Source organism: Salminus brasiliensis, chromosome 13, assembly GCF_030463535.1.
Source record: "Salminus brasiliensis chromosome 13, fSalBra1.hap2, whole genome shotgun sequence".
NCBI lineage: Eukaryota > Metazoa > Chordata > Actinopteri > Characiformes > Bryconidae > Salminus > Salminus brasiliensis.
Genome location: NC_132890.1, coordinates 35,977,138 through 35,995,026, shown reverse-complemented (window position 1 = coordinate 35,995,026; position 17,889 = coordinate 35,977,138). Strand labels below are relative to the sequence as shown.

The 17,889-nt window shown below is 43.6% G+C and overlaps 1 protein-coding gene across 2 annotated transcripts in view; it reads left to right on the top strand.

Moving 5' to 3' along the window:
* Positions 1-15,005, top strand: part of ppp1r37 (protein phosphatase 1, regulatory subunit 37) — a 69,652-nt gene extending 54,647 nt beyond the window's left edge. The window contains exons 7-14 of one of the 2 annotated variants that reach the window (XM_072694514.1): positions 1,974-2,129; positions 3,484-3,596; positions 7,760-7,901; positions 8,319-8,485; positions 9,196-9,492; positions 9,712-10,951; positions 11,047-11,137; positions 12,663-15,005. In XM_072694514.1, coding sequence (XP_072550615.1) covers positions 1,974-2,129; positions 3,484-3,596; positions 7,760-7,901; positions 8,319-8,485; positions 9,196-9,492; positions 9,712-10,951; positions 11,047-11,135 — 2,204 coding nt within the window. In that variant the 3' untranslated portion in view covers positions 11,136-11,137; positions 12,663-15,005. Of the gene's footprint in view, positions 1-1,973; positions 2,130-3,483; positions 3,597-7,759; positions 7,902-8,318; positions 8,486-9,195; positions 9,493-9,711; positions 10,952-11,046; positions 11,149-12,662 lie in introns of both variants that reach the window. The other variant, XM_072694513.1, reaches the window with a different exon arrangement.
* The last annotated feature ends 2,884 nt before the right edge of the window (positions 15,006-17,889 follow it).

Below are 17,889 nucleotides of genomic sequence, written 5' to 3'. Positions count from 1 at the left end.
ATATATATATATATATATATATATCGGAGCTCAGGGAAGATGACCCCGAGCTCTGTTGCTGCTGTTGTGGAGTTTGGGGAGGTCATTGTGGTGAGAAGTTGGGATCTAATCAGACTATCAGTGGTTCAGAAAAGAAAAGGAGGTGTCCAGCAGTGAGACTGAGAGGAAGAACGGCCTCCAAGCTAGAGGATTATTCAGCTGAAACGTGCCCAGTCCTGCTGCTGGAGGGACTCCGCCCTGCAGGGTGTAGATGCAGCACTGTTGGAACACACCTTCCTCTCAAAAGGTCCAGAATACGTCTTGATTAACTGGATTAGGAGTGTTGGATTAGAGTGGGAGGGCAGTGAAGCACTGCTAGACACTCTTAGGCTACATTTATTTTATTATTAGGATTATGTTAATTAAAGGTTTTCAAAGTATTGCCAAAAATACAAACGTCTGATTTGTGCACTCTGTTGGGTCGTTGCACAACCTGACCCTAACCCTGATCCTAATCCTAACCTTGCCCTCAACCCAAAATCTAACCCAGCCTAACCCACAACCTGACCCTGGTCCTAATCCTAACCTTAACCACAACCCAAAACCTAACCCTAACCCTGGTCCTAATCTTAACCTTACCCCCTCAACCCAAAACCTAACCCAGCCTAACCCACAACCTAACCCTGATCCTAAACCTAACCTTAACCTCAACCCACAATCTAACCCTAACCCTGGTCCTAACCTTACCCTCAACCCAAAACCTAACCCAGTCTAACTCACAACCTGATCCTAATCCTAACCTTAACCTCAACTCAAAACCTAACCCTGATCCTAATCCCAATCTTAACCTCAACCCGAAACGGATTTCTAATCTTATCCTGGCCCTGATTCTAACATTGATCCTAACCCTAATCTTAATGTCAACCCAAAACCTAATTCTAACCCAAAACCTAATTCTAACCCAAAACCTAATTCTAACCCTAACCCTGATCCTAATCCTAACCTCAACCTCAATCCAGCACCTAACCCATACCATCTTCCTGGGCTTAATTCTAACCTTAAATCTGGTCCTAATCCCAATTTTACCCTCAACCCATAACCTAACCCTAATCATCGTCCTGGACCTAATTCTAACCCTAACCCTGGTCTTAATCTTAACCTCCTAACTTCCTAACAGTCATCCTGGCCCCTCACTCGTAGCCTCACTCCAGTTAGTCTCCAGTTCCAGACTGGTGTCAGCAGCAGGTCTACAGCAGCTGGTGTTAGATGATCAGTGATCTCTCAGGTGAACGTCTACAGATCTAAGTTTAGACTCTCTCTGAATAAAGTGAAGAACAGCAGAATTCAGCAGATTATAAACTAATAAACTAATGAATTTATACAGTTAATTAAAAGTCTCTTGATAATTGGAGTGTATTCAGGCGCTTCCCTTCTGTTCTGTCACTGCTATGTTTTAGTGTTTTATTTGGATCCTCATTAGCTGCTATTGCAATAGCAGCTATTCTTCCTGGGGTCCGACAAACATAAAAGAAATACAAAAAAATAAAAACAAAGCAAGACACACACACACACACACACACACAAACTTACCTGCATATACACACATACCTACACACACATAAGAAGTATAGTCGCATCAAGAAGAATACAAATAGTATTAAGGTTTAATAATATTTCATTTTCATCACCTTTCATCATCATGTTGTTGAGATGTTACTGGGAAGTGTGTACATCTGAAAACACCACTGCAGATAGTGTTACCAGTTTAAAACGTAGAGTCAGTACCTGAATGTGACTGCAGGAGCTGTTCAGAGTAGTGGCATGAAGACAAAAACAATACAGTAATTATTGGATTTTATAAAGGAGTGCATAGTGTAATTAAATACTACATGAATACATTTTAATTACTTCAAAAATTCCAGTTAATGTATAATGTGTGTGTGTGTGTGTGTGTGTGTGTGTGTGTGTGTGTGTGTGTGTGTGTCCATCCACAGCTACAGCTCTGAAGATGAACATGAACCTGCGTGAGCTGTATCTGGCTGATAATAAGCTGAACGGCCTGCAGGACTCGGCTCAGCTGGGCAACCTTCTCAAATTCAACTACAACATCCAGATCCTCGACCTGAGGAACAACCACATACTGGACTCAGGTCAGTGGGCAGTGAGCACAGATTTCTCTTCATCGCGCTCTCATTTGGGTGTTAGTGGCTGGAGATGCCCTCCTACTTAACTGACCTGAAGGTCCTGTACTCCTTACCCCCGGCCATGCGCTGAGGTCTTCAGGGGCCGGATTCACAAAAGCTTTCCTAAGAAAAAACGTAGAAATTCATCAGAATTCAGAAATCTTCAAAAAGTAATTTAAAAAATATCAAATATTCTCTTAAAGGCTCTTTTTAAGACACGTGTCCTTTTCTGATTTAGACCGATTGATTAGAACATCGTCTTTCAGGCTGTATTTCACAGCTCATCATAAACGATGCTAAATATTCTTTTTATCCTTCCTATATTTGTTGAACCTGAGCAGTGGAGAGCAGAATGTAGTGTTCCTCAGTAAAGGAGCTAAAAGTGAGTTTTCCTTGCATAGACACGAGCAGCACTTTAGGAACAAACTCCACTTTAATCCAGTTAAATTAGACATTAGTTCTGTAATTTATGTTTAAACTGATCATTTTAGAGGCGGACCTATTGAACTCCTACAGTGTAAGACAGGTGTGAGGCCGTCGTAAGGTTAAGAAAATACGTAAGAACATTTTTGGAAGAAACCCTTGCAGTTGTTGGCAAGTAGGCAAGCCAGAGTCGCCAGCCTTTTAGAAATATAGTGTATTATGATGATAAAATATGATAATGTATCAGGTTCCTATATAAAGAGTCTTAGAGTGGTGTTTACCAAACTGTGGGACCTGTATCCTCGGGGGCACAACTAACTAACTAACTAAATGACAGACATGGCGAGCTGCCTGAAACGCAGTTCTCTTATAAAAATACACTTCATTTTTTTTTTCAAAACTGTTGGATTTTCTTTTAAAAACAAGTAAATCAGAATTTAAATTAACGAAAAAAAATGTACTTAACGTAAAGTCAACAAACACTTATTACAATCAATATTAAATAAATACAATGTCAGATTTTCCCATACATGCCTATACATGACTTCCTTCTCCTGTAAAGTTGCTATTTTGGAGATGCATGTTTTTCATTGGACAGCGACAATATCATTATGTAATTAAAATCATCACAGTTCCTGCTTAGCATTATTTTGCTTGTTAGAGCTTATTACAGAGCTTACACAATGAATTGGTGCACTATTTACCAGTGGAAGCTTCTTATACCAAATACGGAGCATCAGGCTGGTGTTTCAGTGTATTGTTTCTGAGGGTGTGGTGGTGAATTCTTTGTGTTTATTTTTTTTGTGCCATCATGATGAATAAGCACAGATATGGATTAGCTTTATGGTAAATGTTCTAAATATCATAAAACTGTTATAAATAGAAGTGTCCTGTGCAGGGCTGGCATACGTGTGTGAGGGCCTGAAGGAGCAGAGGAAAGGCTTGGTGACCCTGGTGCTCTGGAACAACCAGCTTACACACAATGGCATGGGTTACCTCGCTGCTGCACTGGTAATTCTAACGCATACCACACATTCACATATCATCCAAGAGACACTCCGACAAACGGAAAAGCACTAAAATGTCGGCTAGAGGGGTATAAAGCCTCTCAGCTGGAGGACAGTGGAATATATATATATATATATATATATATATATATATATAGATATAGATATAGATATAGATATAGATAGAGAGAGAGAGAGATATGTGTATATATAGATATAGATAGATATGTATAGATAGATATATATATAGAGATGGAGATGTGTCTGTCTGTCTTTCTGTCTGTCAGTATATCTATCTATGTATATATGGATCCTTTCCAAAATCCATAATTTAAAGATTAACAAAACTTTATTTATTTATTGATTTTTTTAATTATTGATATTAACCTCTACCATTTTAAGTAGTGTTTAACCTAAAATAAATAAACACAAAAATCCAAATAAATACACAGATTCTCCCATATGTGCCTTTGAGCTGCTGGCTTGGTGCTTAAAAGTCCACATCCACTGTTCTGATTGGATGAAAAGTAATCTTTTCTTTAATGCATATGATGGTGGGTTTTTTTATTTATTATTTTTACTGTGTATATGTTTTATACAGTTTTTGTAAAAATGGATAAAAAAAATACACAATATATTGCCTAGCTTGCTGTATCACAATATAGCACAATATATTGACGCAAAACCCCCCTCTTTATCATACACATACGTACTTTTATAATACACAACCACATTTCCTATTATTTACATTACATATTATAATATAGCCTTATTTAGTGCATTCGGTAAGTTGTGTCCTCATTTCATAAACGTCCTGATACATTCAGACTATATAATTATGATTATGCGGCGCAGTAGGGAGTGTAATGTCTGAGGGGGTACAGGGCTGTAAACAGTTTGGGAATCACTGTCCTCGAAAATCTCAAGCTATTTTGGATCCCATGGTCTGCAGAAGGTATTTTCCCACTTTACCATGCAGACAGTAACCTGTATTTTTTCCATGTAGGAGGCAGCAAAAATAGCTTGATTTGGATCCCGGGCAGACGGTGCTTTTGCTATCGCTTCGATGCATCACTCTCAGCACCACCACACCCACACGCTGTCTGCCATATTCATCTTTCTGTCTGTGTGCCCTTCTACTCTTGTCCAGTTCCCTTCATCTATCTCAGTATTGTAATATAGTGTGTGTGTGTTTGTGTGTGTGGCTGCTGCCCTGCTGCCTCTCCCATTGGCATCCTGTAGTTAATGAAGTGTGTGACTGAGATGGACATACTCTGGCGCTCTCTCTCTCGCGCGCTCTCTCTCTCTCTCTCCCAGAGGAGTGTAATGCTGCTTCAGCAGCTCAGTGGAAGTGATGGCGTGTGTGTTTGTGGGTCTGGGTGAGTTCTACTCAGAAGCCCATTTTAAGGCATCTGCTGTCACAGCCTGTAAGGGTTTTATGGTATTACGGGACCAGTAGCTAAGGGCCAGTGTGAGTTCCAGATACTTTTCCATTAGTGACCTAAAACTAACCCAAAGCTTAGCCATGTATCGTCTTTTTTTGTGTCTAATTTCATATATTAGTAGCTTTATACCTGTAATTCTGTTTGTTTGTTTGTTTGTTTATGTAATAGTACTCAGGAGGGAGTGTTTGCGCAAGCCTCCTTCAGCACTTGAATGCAGTCTCCTATGTATTATGATCATACTGCCGTTGTATCACATAAATTGATGATTAGATTCAGAGACGATTGATACACAATGGACAAAGCTGATTAACAAGACATCTGCTGTTTACATCCGCAACGAAAAGTAGTTCCGACCTATATTTAAGAACTGCTGCCTATAACTGCTGCTCAGTGCTGTTTGTATGTCGCAGCAAAATTGAAGCAAACTACGTGCCTGTGAGTTAATAACTCCAGACTGCGGAGGCGTGTGCCTTAACCTCAGTGCATATCCAATGTAATATTGGTGATAGAAAAAAAGATGGTATTTCTGACTGAAATGTTCCTGAACTGCGTCATCATGATCAATATCATTATAAATATTACAGTGAGTCACACAGCTTCTCATTATTAGTTTTGCATAGTTTAACTGCCTTTGATAAACAGCAGCTTTATCAGAGTGCAGAGTGACGCACTGATGCTCCACCTTAAAATTCTCCCATTATGATCAACAAGGCTCTATTTGACATATTTTGCCGTTTCGTGATCGTCGTTGCCGCTCACTTGCGCTGCTTGCTGTTCAGGCACACACTGTATGTCCAAATGTTTGTGGACACCCCTCCTTTTGAATGCATTCAGCTACTTTAATTCCCTGTAGAGATGTATAGGCAGTAGAATATGACTATCTGGAGCAGATAAACATAATAAAAAGAAAAGGAATGATAATAATAATAATAGTTCGCTGAATTTTCAGACTATGAATGGTATAAAGTCCCAACAGCAATGTGAAAGACTAGTGGAGAGCCGGCCGAGACATGAGGGCTCTGATTGGCCGTCGAGGTTATTATTTCACCATAGTGATTCTGAATGCTCTTAAAGTTCAGATGTTAGTACTGTGTTTAAATCTGAATAATAACTTCTTTACATTATAATTATCATCATCATTTCTCTGCATTATTTGAGCAGTTGTAATTTCTGCAAAGAAATAAATGCTCTAAATAGTAAATATTTTTATTTGGAATTTAGGGGAAATGTTGTCCATGATTTATAAAATACAACACAAATGTTAATTTCCTTAAAACACACTGCCTATAACTAGTAAAACCAGAGAAACTGAGAATGTAGGGTAGTTTCTTATTTAGTTTTTATATACATATATATAGCATTTTATATTCTCATGTTCGCGTCACAAATATATAATTATAATTCCTTATATCAGAAACAACCAGAGAGAATGAAAAACACTCAACTATGATTGACAAAAGTATTGATTAGAGAGGAAGGTCTACAGGTGCGAGACAGTAGTACAGTCCTGAAGAGATTGGGGTAGGGAATTTTAGAGGTTTTGCTTCCACACCACTGAAGGATCTGCTGTGATGGTGGAGAGTGTAGTGGGCAGTGAGAAAGCTGCTGTCTGAGGACCTGAGGGTACGAGAGGTACAGTAGGGATGGAGTAGCTCTCTAAGATGAGTATGGGCCAGACCCTGAAAGGCTTTTGAGAATAGGAGTGACACGTCCTGCTGGGTTTTGAATGTCCTGAAGCTTGGAAACCAGTATAGAGGAATGAATCAGGGTTGTTGCATCGCTAGTATTAAGTAAAGGCTGGAGACGGGCAATATACTGAGCCTCAAAGCTGAGTGCAGAATCAAACAATGCTAAACATGAACCTGCTGGCATCATGCTGCCTAATGCCAGGCGTGGGCTAGAGGGGTATAAAGCCCCCCAGCATTGAGCTGTGCAGCAGTGGAAGAGCTGCGATGGTGGTATTCTGTACTTTTGAATGGGTTGGAGAGTTGGTGATCATCATCATCATCATCATCATCATAATCATCCTCCAACATCCTGACCTCACCAAGGCTCTTGTTACTGAATGCAATCAAATCCTCACAGCAATGCTCCTCCAAAATCTAGTAGAAAGCCTTCTTCCTTGGACAGTTACTCCAACAAAAGCAGGGTTTTTTATAATAATAGTCTTGACTTCAGAAGAAACAATAAACAAGCAGTCCCAATACTTTTGTCCATTTAGAGTGTGTGTGTGTGTACATATACAATATATAAATAAGCTCCTCCTTTTGAAGTGTTTTTAAAGTAATCCAAACTAATGAACCTATATATTTTGCTAACTAATGCTCTGAAGAGGAGTGGCGGTCTGGACCATGTGAGATAACAGTGGAGTAACACTAGTTTAACTACAGCGATACTGAAGCTACATGTGTAGAATGGGTTGAATGGGTGTTGCATCACACAGAAAGGATCAGCCGCTGTGTCTTATTTTGATGGGTTGTTTAGATTTTGTCTTTTGTTTGGTTGTCTTTCTTCTGATCAGGTTTCTCATTCATTCCTCTCTCTCTCTTTCTCTTTTACAACAAAGCACAAGCTCTGTTTACAAGCTCCCCTGCTTTCCTGTCTCTTAGTTTTCAGTTGTTTTTTCATGAATTAATAAATATGTTGGTCAGAGCGTCCAGATGTCCTGTCTAATGTATTTATATTTGTGTCTGCCTGTCTCTCATTTTCTCTCTCTCTCTAGCCATGTACCCAGAGTTTGGAGACTCTGAACCTTGGTCATAACGTGATTGGCAATGAAGGAGTACATAAGCTGAAGGACGGACTGATAGCCAACCGCTCCGTCCTCCGACTGGGCCTGGCCTCCACCAAGCTCGCCTGTGAAGGTAAAACTTAAACCACATGTAGGGAGGTGTAGAAAAGGTGTATACATCATCACTGTCATGCGAAAACCTGCTTTTCATGCGAAAACCTGCTTTTATATATATATATATATAAAGCAGTTTTACATACATGTGTGTGTGTGTGTGTGTGTGTCATATCTATGTTCCAGGTCATTTTGGAGCATTTCTATTGGCCTATTAATCAGATTCATCTACTTTTGACACAATTTGTAAAACAACTGCCAGAATCACATTATGTGAACAGCAGAGGTGCAGATCTGAGGTTTTGCCATGATACATGCTGTGATTGCAGTGTGCACCTATTTAAAGACAGTAGACACTCAGTAAAATGTCAGTGATACAATTTCATCCATATTGTAAAATCCTGCTGTGTGCTGAGTCTGTGCCCTCATGTTCCAGGGGCCGTGGCTGTGGCCGAGTTTATTGCTGAGAGCCCAAGGCTGTTGCGCCTTGACCTTCGGGAGAACGAGATCAAGACTGGGGGGCTGATGGCGCTCTCGCTCGCACTGAAGGTCAACACCTCACTGCTCCGTCTCGACCTGGATCGAGAGCCCAAGAAAGAGACAGTAAGACTAAACAAGAGGAGGATGGCACATCATCTTCATACAGCTTTTTTAGCTTTTTACTCTGAACTGCAGTTGTGATTTCACAGATCTTGAGGTTCAGATATCTGTAAGAGAGTTTCCAGCCCATCTATAGATACACAACATAATGGCGCACATAGGGAGAATAGGGATTCTACAGCCAAACATGTACGAACCTTCAAGCTTGGTCCACACAATGACAGAAATCCCGGGGATCTAGCTGGGCTTCTCCTCAGGGTGTAGCAGAACGCTCGACCCGTGCAACTTGCCTTCTGAGTGTAGTTACTGAAGCCGTCCTCCGTGAAAGGTGTACTTTACCCACCCGGCTTTTATGTGATCGTACCTTAAAGAAGGTCAGGCCTTTATCCATCTTCCTGTTGAATAGGCAATAACTGCAAAGCTGCAAAGAAGGCACAGCATATTAATGCCTATGTATTTAGAATGGAATGTCCTAAATGTTTTAAAAACCCTGTAGGTGTCCCAATACTTTTGTCCGTGTAGTGTGGATACACAAAGCTTGGCTGAACACGCAAACCTCTGACTTCTCAGCTTACCTCTGTACTTGTTTACTTGGGGTAACATGAATAAACACACTCTGCACAGAGTTTCTGCTGAGGTTTTCCCTCACGCTCTCTCTCGCTCTCTCTCGCTCTCTCTCGTTGTCTCGGCCTTTCCTCCTCCGTTCCTCTCAGGTGAAAAGCTTTATTGAGACACAGCGCGCCCTCCTGGCTGAGATCCAGAACGGCTGCAAGCGGAACTTCGTCCTGGCCAAAGAAAAAGAGGAGTCGCAGCAGCAGATGAGGCAGTCGGCATCCATGGCAGAAATTGCCACTGAGGAGCCTCCTCCGGAAGAAGAGGAGGAAGACTCCGCCACGCCCGGAGATCAGGTAGAGGGAGAGAAACTTGCACAAGAGATAAACCAAGATGAGGAGGACGGTGAGAAGCCAGCCAAAAGCCAAGAGGATGAAGGTCAAGCACCCGTCACGCAGGTACAGCCGTCTTCTGATAGCCAGTTCTGAACAGGAACCAGTTATAAATGAGTGCAAAGCTGGATGGTGTTGATGCTTCATGGTATGTCAGTGGTTCCGATTCTTTATAGAACCGAAAGTGGTTCTTCTATGGCATCAAGTGTGTATATTAATCAGTACAGGTAAAGGTATTAGTCCTAAAATAGTGTAAAACCTGACTACCTCTATCCCCTCACCCAGGATGATTCTGATTCCGATACTGATGACGATGATGAAGATGAGGATGATGTCGAAGTGGTAAATCCCCCGGTGCCGACATTACCCCTGAAACAAACCCCACCCCCCGCGTCAGTGGTAACTGTAGCAGTCAGTGCTTCACAGACTGTCCTGACCTCGAGCCCCAGCCCCATCCCCAGCCCCACCCCTACTTCATCTGAGAGTCCAGCCGTGGTCTCGAGCATCATGGTGACAGAAGCCAGCATGCCTTCAGGTGCCCCTCCTTCCCCTGGCCGATGCATCTCCGTGTCAAGTCCCGGGAGGGGCCACAAGATCTTCATGGTAACTCGTGTGGAGAGCCCACCAGAACAGCAGCAGCCGCTCATTGCCCTGGCCAAAAGTCTCCAGGAGAGGGCGCCAGAGAGCAAAGCTGCAGCAGCCAAGCCAGCCGATACTAAAGCACCTTCTGAATCCTTTTCCAAGCAGAAACGTTCAAGTACAGAAAACAGCACCTTGGAATCTTCACAAGCTCCGTCTGAGGCCACAGCAGCGAAGCCATCTCCGCCTGAACAGACACCGCTAATAGAACCTGTGTCTAGATCACAAGCTCCACAGCAGGAAGACGCTCAGGCGTTACTACAGGCCGCCGTTCAGCCGGAGCAGCACCAGAGAGTTGTGGCTACTGAGGAGACAGCAGAGGTACTGACCGAAAAAGATCAACAGACTCCAAGCCAGCAGACTTCAGCACCAGGAGACATGAGGAAGCCTCTCAGTGAGGAGCGTCCAGAGAATAATGTCCCGCTCTCTCGGGTTGAGCACTTAATAGATGCTGATAAGAAACAGCCAATAACAAACAGTGAACTCCCAAAAAAGCCCACTGACCCTAAAACAGAGCTGCCAGCTCCAGAGAACTCCCAGAAGGAGAAACAGACTCCAGAGCCACACAGGGAGAATCCCCAAACGGGTCAGCCGGTCAAGTCTGAAACATACACGTCGGTTCCGCTGGAACAGGTCTCGTCCGGTGAGGAGGAGCCATCATCTGCTCCCTCGCAGCCTGTCATAGAGGGTCCCCCAGAGGAGCAAGGCCGCATCGCATCCACAGGGACGGAGGATTCGACCGATTCTCCTGACGAAAGCTCCACGGAGGAGGCGGAGTGTATTAGTGCCCAGACTGTCGCCCTGCCCAACGGCCTCAAGCCAGAGTTCGCCTTTCACCTGCTGGAGCCGGAGGCACCAAAAGCTGCCTGCTGCGTCATGGAGCACAGTGAGTTCCAGCAGGATTATCTGAACGATGAGGATTATCGTGGCTAATTCTTCAGAGCCGGTCCTTTTATGCTCATGTTTTCTGTGTTTTTGCAGTGAGCGTGACCGCGGAGCTGAGCTGCGGACAGGACCTGGAAGAGCTCCTCTTAGAGGCCAGTCTGGATACGAGCAGAGACACGCCTTAGAGGTGTAGTTATGGTAAAAACCTTTTAAAGCAAATGCTCCCTGATCTCACCCCTTAATCTGAAGGCTTATTGTTCGGTTATTACAGAAATGACTCCGCTAAAAATCTAATTTATTTGAAATCCCGTCCTCCTCGGATGTAGCCGATCAGCCAGGGACGCGTTTAGTGTCCTAATTTTGCCTTTATTTTCCAGGATGCTGGTATGAGGCGGATGTGGTTATCCCACACTGTAAGTCAGAGGATCCCAGAGCCTGTGTCAGAATCAGCATCAGGCTTTAATGGCCAACTACGTTTACACATATGAGGAAATCAACACTATAGCACCATCATAGCAACACCGTGGCAACCACCCGGCCACCCAATAGCATCTATGTGGAATACCATAGCAACCCATGAACAACTACCTATCTGTCAACAATATAGCACTCATCTAGCACCATTGATGGGTAGTTGCTATGGAGCTGCTAGGTGGTTGCTATGGAGTTTCTATGGTATTCCACATGAGTGCTATTAGATTGCAACCCCTAGTAATAGCATACATGTGGGATACCATAGTAACTGCATAGTAACCACCCAGCAGCTTAATAGCGACTACCTATCAAAACTATAGCACTCATCTAGCACCAACTTAGCACCACTATAGCAACCCAGTAGCATCCATATCATACCAGGATAGGATATCATACCAACCCCCAGCAACCATTTAGCAGCTCCATAGCAACTACCCATCAACACTGTAGCACCCATCTTGCAACCACTTAGCAAACCCATATCAACCACCTGGGAGACTGTAGCAACACCAAAGCAACCATCTAGCAACACTATTCTAACCACTCGGCAACCCAGTAGCATCCATGTGGGATACCATAGCAACCCTTAAACAACTCATTAGCAACTACCTATCAACAATATAGCACTCATCTAGCAACCTAATAGCACTCATGTGGGATACCTTAGTAACTCCATAGCCACCACCTAGCAGCTCCATAGCAACTACCTATCAACACTATAGCACCCATCCTGCAACCACTTAGCAAACCCATAGCAACCAACTTAGAGATCATAGCAACACCAAAGCAACCATCTAGCAACACTATTATAACCACTCGGCAATCCAGTAGCATCCATGTGGGATACCATATCAACCTAATAGCACTCATGTGGGATGCCATAGTAACTCCATAGCAACTTCTAAACAATGCCATAGAAACTTGATATTAACACTATAGCGCACCCATCTTGCAACCACGTAGCAACCCCATAGCAACCACCCGGGAGACCGTAGCCACACAAACGCAACCATCTAGCAAATACCTAAACACTATAGCAACCACATAGCAACCACCTGGTGCATGGTGACGTGATAACAGTCAGAAAGCGTTACAGAGGCAGATCGGTTACATTTTGATGGAGGATCGGCGAGTTAAAAGGGTCACGTGAAAAGGTCACGTAAATACAGCCAGTGACGCGTCTGCTGACGGCGGTCCGGCAGTTTGTCCCTTTAACTCTCTTCTGTTGTCCCCCACAGGGTCCACCCATGGAGAGAGAGACGTAGTCCTGTCTGTTGGCCACTGGACCTCAGAGTCTCCTGCTCCCATCCTCCCTGTGCTACGTCACTCAGCTACAGCTCCTCCTCTTCAATACAGACACTTTGTGGATCGCGTGCTCATGAGACGCCGCCACCAATCGTTCACTACATTCAAAAACCCAACGGGACACCAGTTCTCCTCCTCCTCTTCCTCCTCTTCCTCCTCCTCCTTCTTTATTATTATTATTATAATTATTATTATAATTTTTTTGAACGTCTCTGAGAAGAGGATCATTTCAGTTTCTCTGTCATCGTCACTACATTCCCCTTCAGTGATGGATTTCAGCACATTTGGGAGCCAGACAGAAACCAAAGACACACACACACACACACACACACACACACACACACACACACACACACCCCGAAAAGAAAAGAAAAAACACACACACTCTGTCTCTGTCTCTCTCTCTCCTGTCCTTCTCATTACACCCAGCAGTGGACAGCGGCGTACCTCGGCCTCTCTCCATCTCTCACTGGCCCCTCCCACCCAGCCAGAAGTTACTGTAGCAGGAGAAAGGTCCTGGAGAACTGACAAGATCTGATTGTGCGGGACATTGAATCAGTCATGCTCCTCGGCTTTCAGGACTGATTTTGTGTGTTTGGGGGGCTTCTTGAGGAGGTGTGGCTGGGTGGTTGCTTTATAAGTGTGTGTGTGTGTGTGTGTGTGTGTGTGTGTGTGCGTAATGTAGGAAAAAAGAAAAAAGGAAAAAAAAAAAAGAAAAGAAACACCTGCCAAAGTGACCCGCATTCCCTTTTCCTTGGTTTTTGTTTGTTCCTGCTGGTTCTTGGTCCTGCTCAGGAACCGTCTTGGTGTCCGGCTAGCTGTACGTTCTCCTTGACCGCCGTCGTCGTTGTCGTTGCTGTTGTTGTTGTTATTGTTGACCAAGACCGCAAACACTCTGAGATCTCACCCTTTTTCTCGGCCACCGAAGCAGGAGATCAGTCTTTAAAGCCTTCTGGAAACCCAAGTGAATGTTTAGGAGTGTGTGTGTGTGTATGTTTTTTTTGGGGGGGGGGGGGGGTTGTTTCTTCATTGGCTGAACAAACTGCTGTTCTGTAGCGAGAAACTGCTGAATTTTTCAGATCCGCCCCTTCCAGCGAATTTCTGAGTTTGTGGACCGCTCTCGTACACGAGACCTGGCGCTCTGAGGTCAAAACCAAGTCACGTGTTTTTTTGTAGCTCCTGATCTCCCTCACTCTCTCACTCTCTCACTCTTTCTGCCTTCTTCCGGTTTCACCCTTTGTGCCACCATGATTCGATTCGGCTTTAAGCGTCCTTCTCCTCCTTTTTATTTTTTTCTTCGCTGCTTTTGAGGAATCATTTTCTTTCTATTTATTTTACTGGCTTATTGGAGCCGTGTTTTTTTTTCTTTTGCGTGATTTCTATTTTCCTCACCCTTTCCTCGTCTTTTATTAGTTGTTACTGAGGGATTTGGTTTTAAAGATTCTCCCCTTTGGTGTATATTTTCAGATGATATAAAGAGCAATTATACTTTTTTCTCTTTTTTTTTAAGGAGTTACGTTTTGGGGGGGTTCAAGTTGTTCTATATATACATATATTATATATATATATAAATCGGGGCTGGAACTTTGGGGAGAGTGCAGGGTTATTTTTTTTTGTTGTTGTTTTCCCGTGTGAGATCACAGACTGTTTCAGGGGAGGGAAAAAAGCTCTATTAAGGCTGAGGCTGAACGAATGCTGTACAAAGAAGACACTACTGTCGGGTGAAGCTGCGGCCAGCGGGGGGAGCCAGAAGCTACAGTTAGCCTACAGTTTCCAGGGCTAGGCCAGTGACCACAAACCTCTGGCTATACAGTGCTGTTCAACGCTCTGAGCCATTTTTGTGTGTGTGTGTGTGTGTGTGTGTGTGTGTGTGTGTGTGTGTGTGTGTGTGTGTGTGTGTGTGTGTGTGTGTGTGTGTGTGTGTGTGTGTGTGTGCTTTACGCCCCATTCCAAGGTCTAGGTGTAGGCTTGCGCCCGCTGGCTGCTATCTTGAGCACTTTGGCTGCAGGTGTGTGTAGTATGAAATGAAATAAGTTCACGAAGCTGAAGCCCCGGGACAGGTTGGCCTCCGTGTCCAGATGGCCGTTGGCCTTAATAACTGACACTTCTGTGCTGCCCCAGCCCAACGTTTGTAATGCTTTAATTTTTAGTAATTTTTAAATGACCTGTTAAATTAATCAGAAATGTGCTGGTAACCACAAAGAGATGTGTATGGCCATTTTTTTTTGTTTGTTTGTTTGTTTCTCTCTCAAATAAATGCATGTAATGACCAGAAAGTACGAGTCTGGTTAGGTCTCTTTTTTATTATTATCATTATTATTAATATTATTATTATTATTATCATCATTATTATTATGTATAAAGGTAACGGTGCACATATCTGTCACTGTACTGTGTACAGCTGAATGTGTCCTCCTCATTTGACCCGTCTGTGGTTGTGAACACACACACACACACACACACACACACACACACTAGTTAACTAGGGAGGAGAAAGGGTTAAGGGTCTTGCTCAAGGGCCCAACAATGGCAGCTTGCCGAGCCTGGGTACCGAACCCACAACCCTGTCTTCAATAGTAGCTCAGAGCTCTAACCGCTGAGCTCCACTGCCCTCTTCCCGAGCTGGTGCTAATAGAGGGTCGCACAGAGGGTCAGATTTATTTAAAATATGGAGTTTATTGGAGTTTCTTTTATTTGAAGAGATCAAAGCGTCCAGAGACTGGATCAAAGGTTTAATAAATATTATTGGTTGTCCTGTTTATTATTATTATTATTATTATTATTATTATTATTTGTATCATGTAAAGCTGCCTGAGCTAACACTAGGCTTTAAAGGATATTCAGTGAAGCTCCTCAGCTTAGTCTTATTTATTTGGTCATATAGTTCAGTCTGTGTCTAATAGACTGTCCCAAACGCAGCATTATGGCAGTACAGCCGTGCACCTCAAACTCGTCCTCAGGGCCCCAACATGGTCCCCTTTTATTGCGTCCATTTAGCTCCCAGTACCTAAAGCAGGTGTGGAAAGCCTCTTCCCGCAGGTCCCCTAGTGGCCATTCTGCTGCGGATCTTCTGGAATTTTCAGCGCAACGGTTTACTCATAATGGTCCATTAAAGAAAACACTGCAGACGTCAAAGGGTCGACCGAATGGTCAGACAATTCCAATAAATTGGAGCTGACAGAAAGGCCACAGTAGTTCAGATAACCACTCTGTACAACTGTGGACACCCCTTCCGATGAATGCGTCCATTAGAATGGGAGATAAACATGACTCTATGGGCACCATGCTGCCTAATAATGCCAGGCGTGGGCTAGTAGAGGGGTATAAAGCCCCCCAGCATTGTGGAGCAGTGGAGGAACTGTGTTCTCTGGAATGATGGATGGTGGAGCTCCATCCAGTACGTTTGGAATGAGGTGGGGTGGTGATCATCCTGCAACATCCTGACCTCACTAATGCTCTTGTTGCTGAATGCAATCAAATCCTCACAGCAATGCTCCCTCCCTCCAGAATCTAGTAGAAAGTCTTCTTCCCAGGACAGAAGAGACAGTTACTTCAACAGAAGCCGGATCAGCTCTTTTTAATACCAAGAAACAATGAATAAGCAGGTGTCCCAATACTTTTGTCCTAATATTGTAAATGGCTTAAATGTCCTGAAGATGTTGGAGATGTTGGTCTATTGAGCCGCTGTATGTTTTGTCTACTGATACCTTATTTATTGAAGTCATAAGAATTCATAAGTCACTACTTATTATACACACATGCATCAGATTACGCTGAAAAGGTCAAGATCCATGTCTGATCCATGTGGTTTGGGTGATCGGATCTTAATCCAGTCACAAAGCACTCTGGGTTTTTCCTGCAATCCAGAGAAACGTGTACATGGTCTGATTACCAGTCATCTGATGCAAAGTGTAAAACACTCACATGTCCAGAAACCCATAAACGTGCCGTGAGTCGGATTGGAAATCCGAGTCTGATTTCAATGTTGCAGCATCAGAACGTCGGCTACGTTCACACAGCAGGCAAAAGCGACCCAAGTCCGATCTCTTTTGTCCTGTGTGATACGGGTGTGTTATCTGTGTGGCAGTGTGAACGGCAGGAATCAGACTTTTTCGGTTCTGATTTGGGCCACTTTCATATGTGGTACTGAAATCGGATATCTGATACGCGGCAATGATGGTCGGTCTGAACAGTCAGATTGGAATTCATGCTCCACTTAGATGTTTAGATGGGGGGGGTGGACTGTTAAGATGAACGTCGGATATGGGTCACGTTAAAAAGAACAGCCGAAAACGATCAGATTGGATGAGAAAATTGGATTTGGGCCACTTTATCTGCTGTGTGAACGTGGCAATGCAAGATCGGATTTTTTACGTAAATCCAACTCGACATTCGTATAAAAGCTAGTCATGTGGGGGGAAAAAACGGGTCATGTGACTCACTGCTCTTTTGCACATTCACGTCAGTTTAGTGTGAAAAAGCCTAAAGAGACTCGGATTTGGTGGGAAAATCAGATTTGGGCCTCCTACACCAGCTACACCAGCTACGTGAACTTAGACATCTTTAAATCAGACATGCCAACAAATCCTCAATGGCTTTGTTCCCTACAGACATTAAGAAGTAACGCTGGATTTGATTGGTTTTCAGGTTTTCAGGGTTTGAAAGAGGGAGGTCTCAGAAAGCCGGGTGTAAAGAGTGACACTGGGTTCAGTGCTGTTTCTGGGCCGAGATGAAAGCGAGCGGAACCGCGGGGGGGCTGGTATGCTTACACACTGAACGACCCCACTGGCCCGGCCTGAGATGCTGTAGCATGATTCTAATGCCCCTTGCCCCGGGGGTGCAATATGTTTGAGATTAGCAAGCTGCTGGAGAATACTGAACAGGACAGATTGGATACAGCGGTGGAGGAGACGTGCTGTAGCGACACTTCATGCAAATGTAGCTGATGAAGCTAAGAGGCTAAACTTAGGCTTCACAAAATGCCCTCAACCTGTTTCGACTGTCTGAGTGATGTCTAATCAGTTTACTTGTGTGGGTTAAACTGACTTGCATACTGCTAAAATGAAAAAATAGGCCTACTCTAAATTGACAAAAGTATTGGGACACCTGCGAATTTATTGTTTCTTTTAAACTCAAGGGTATTAAAAAGAGTTGATCCTG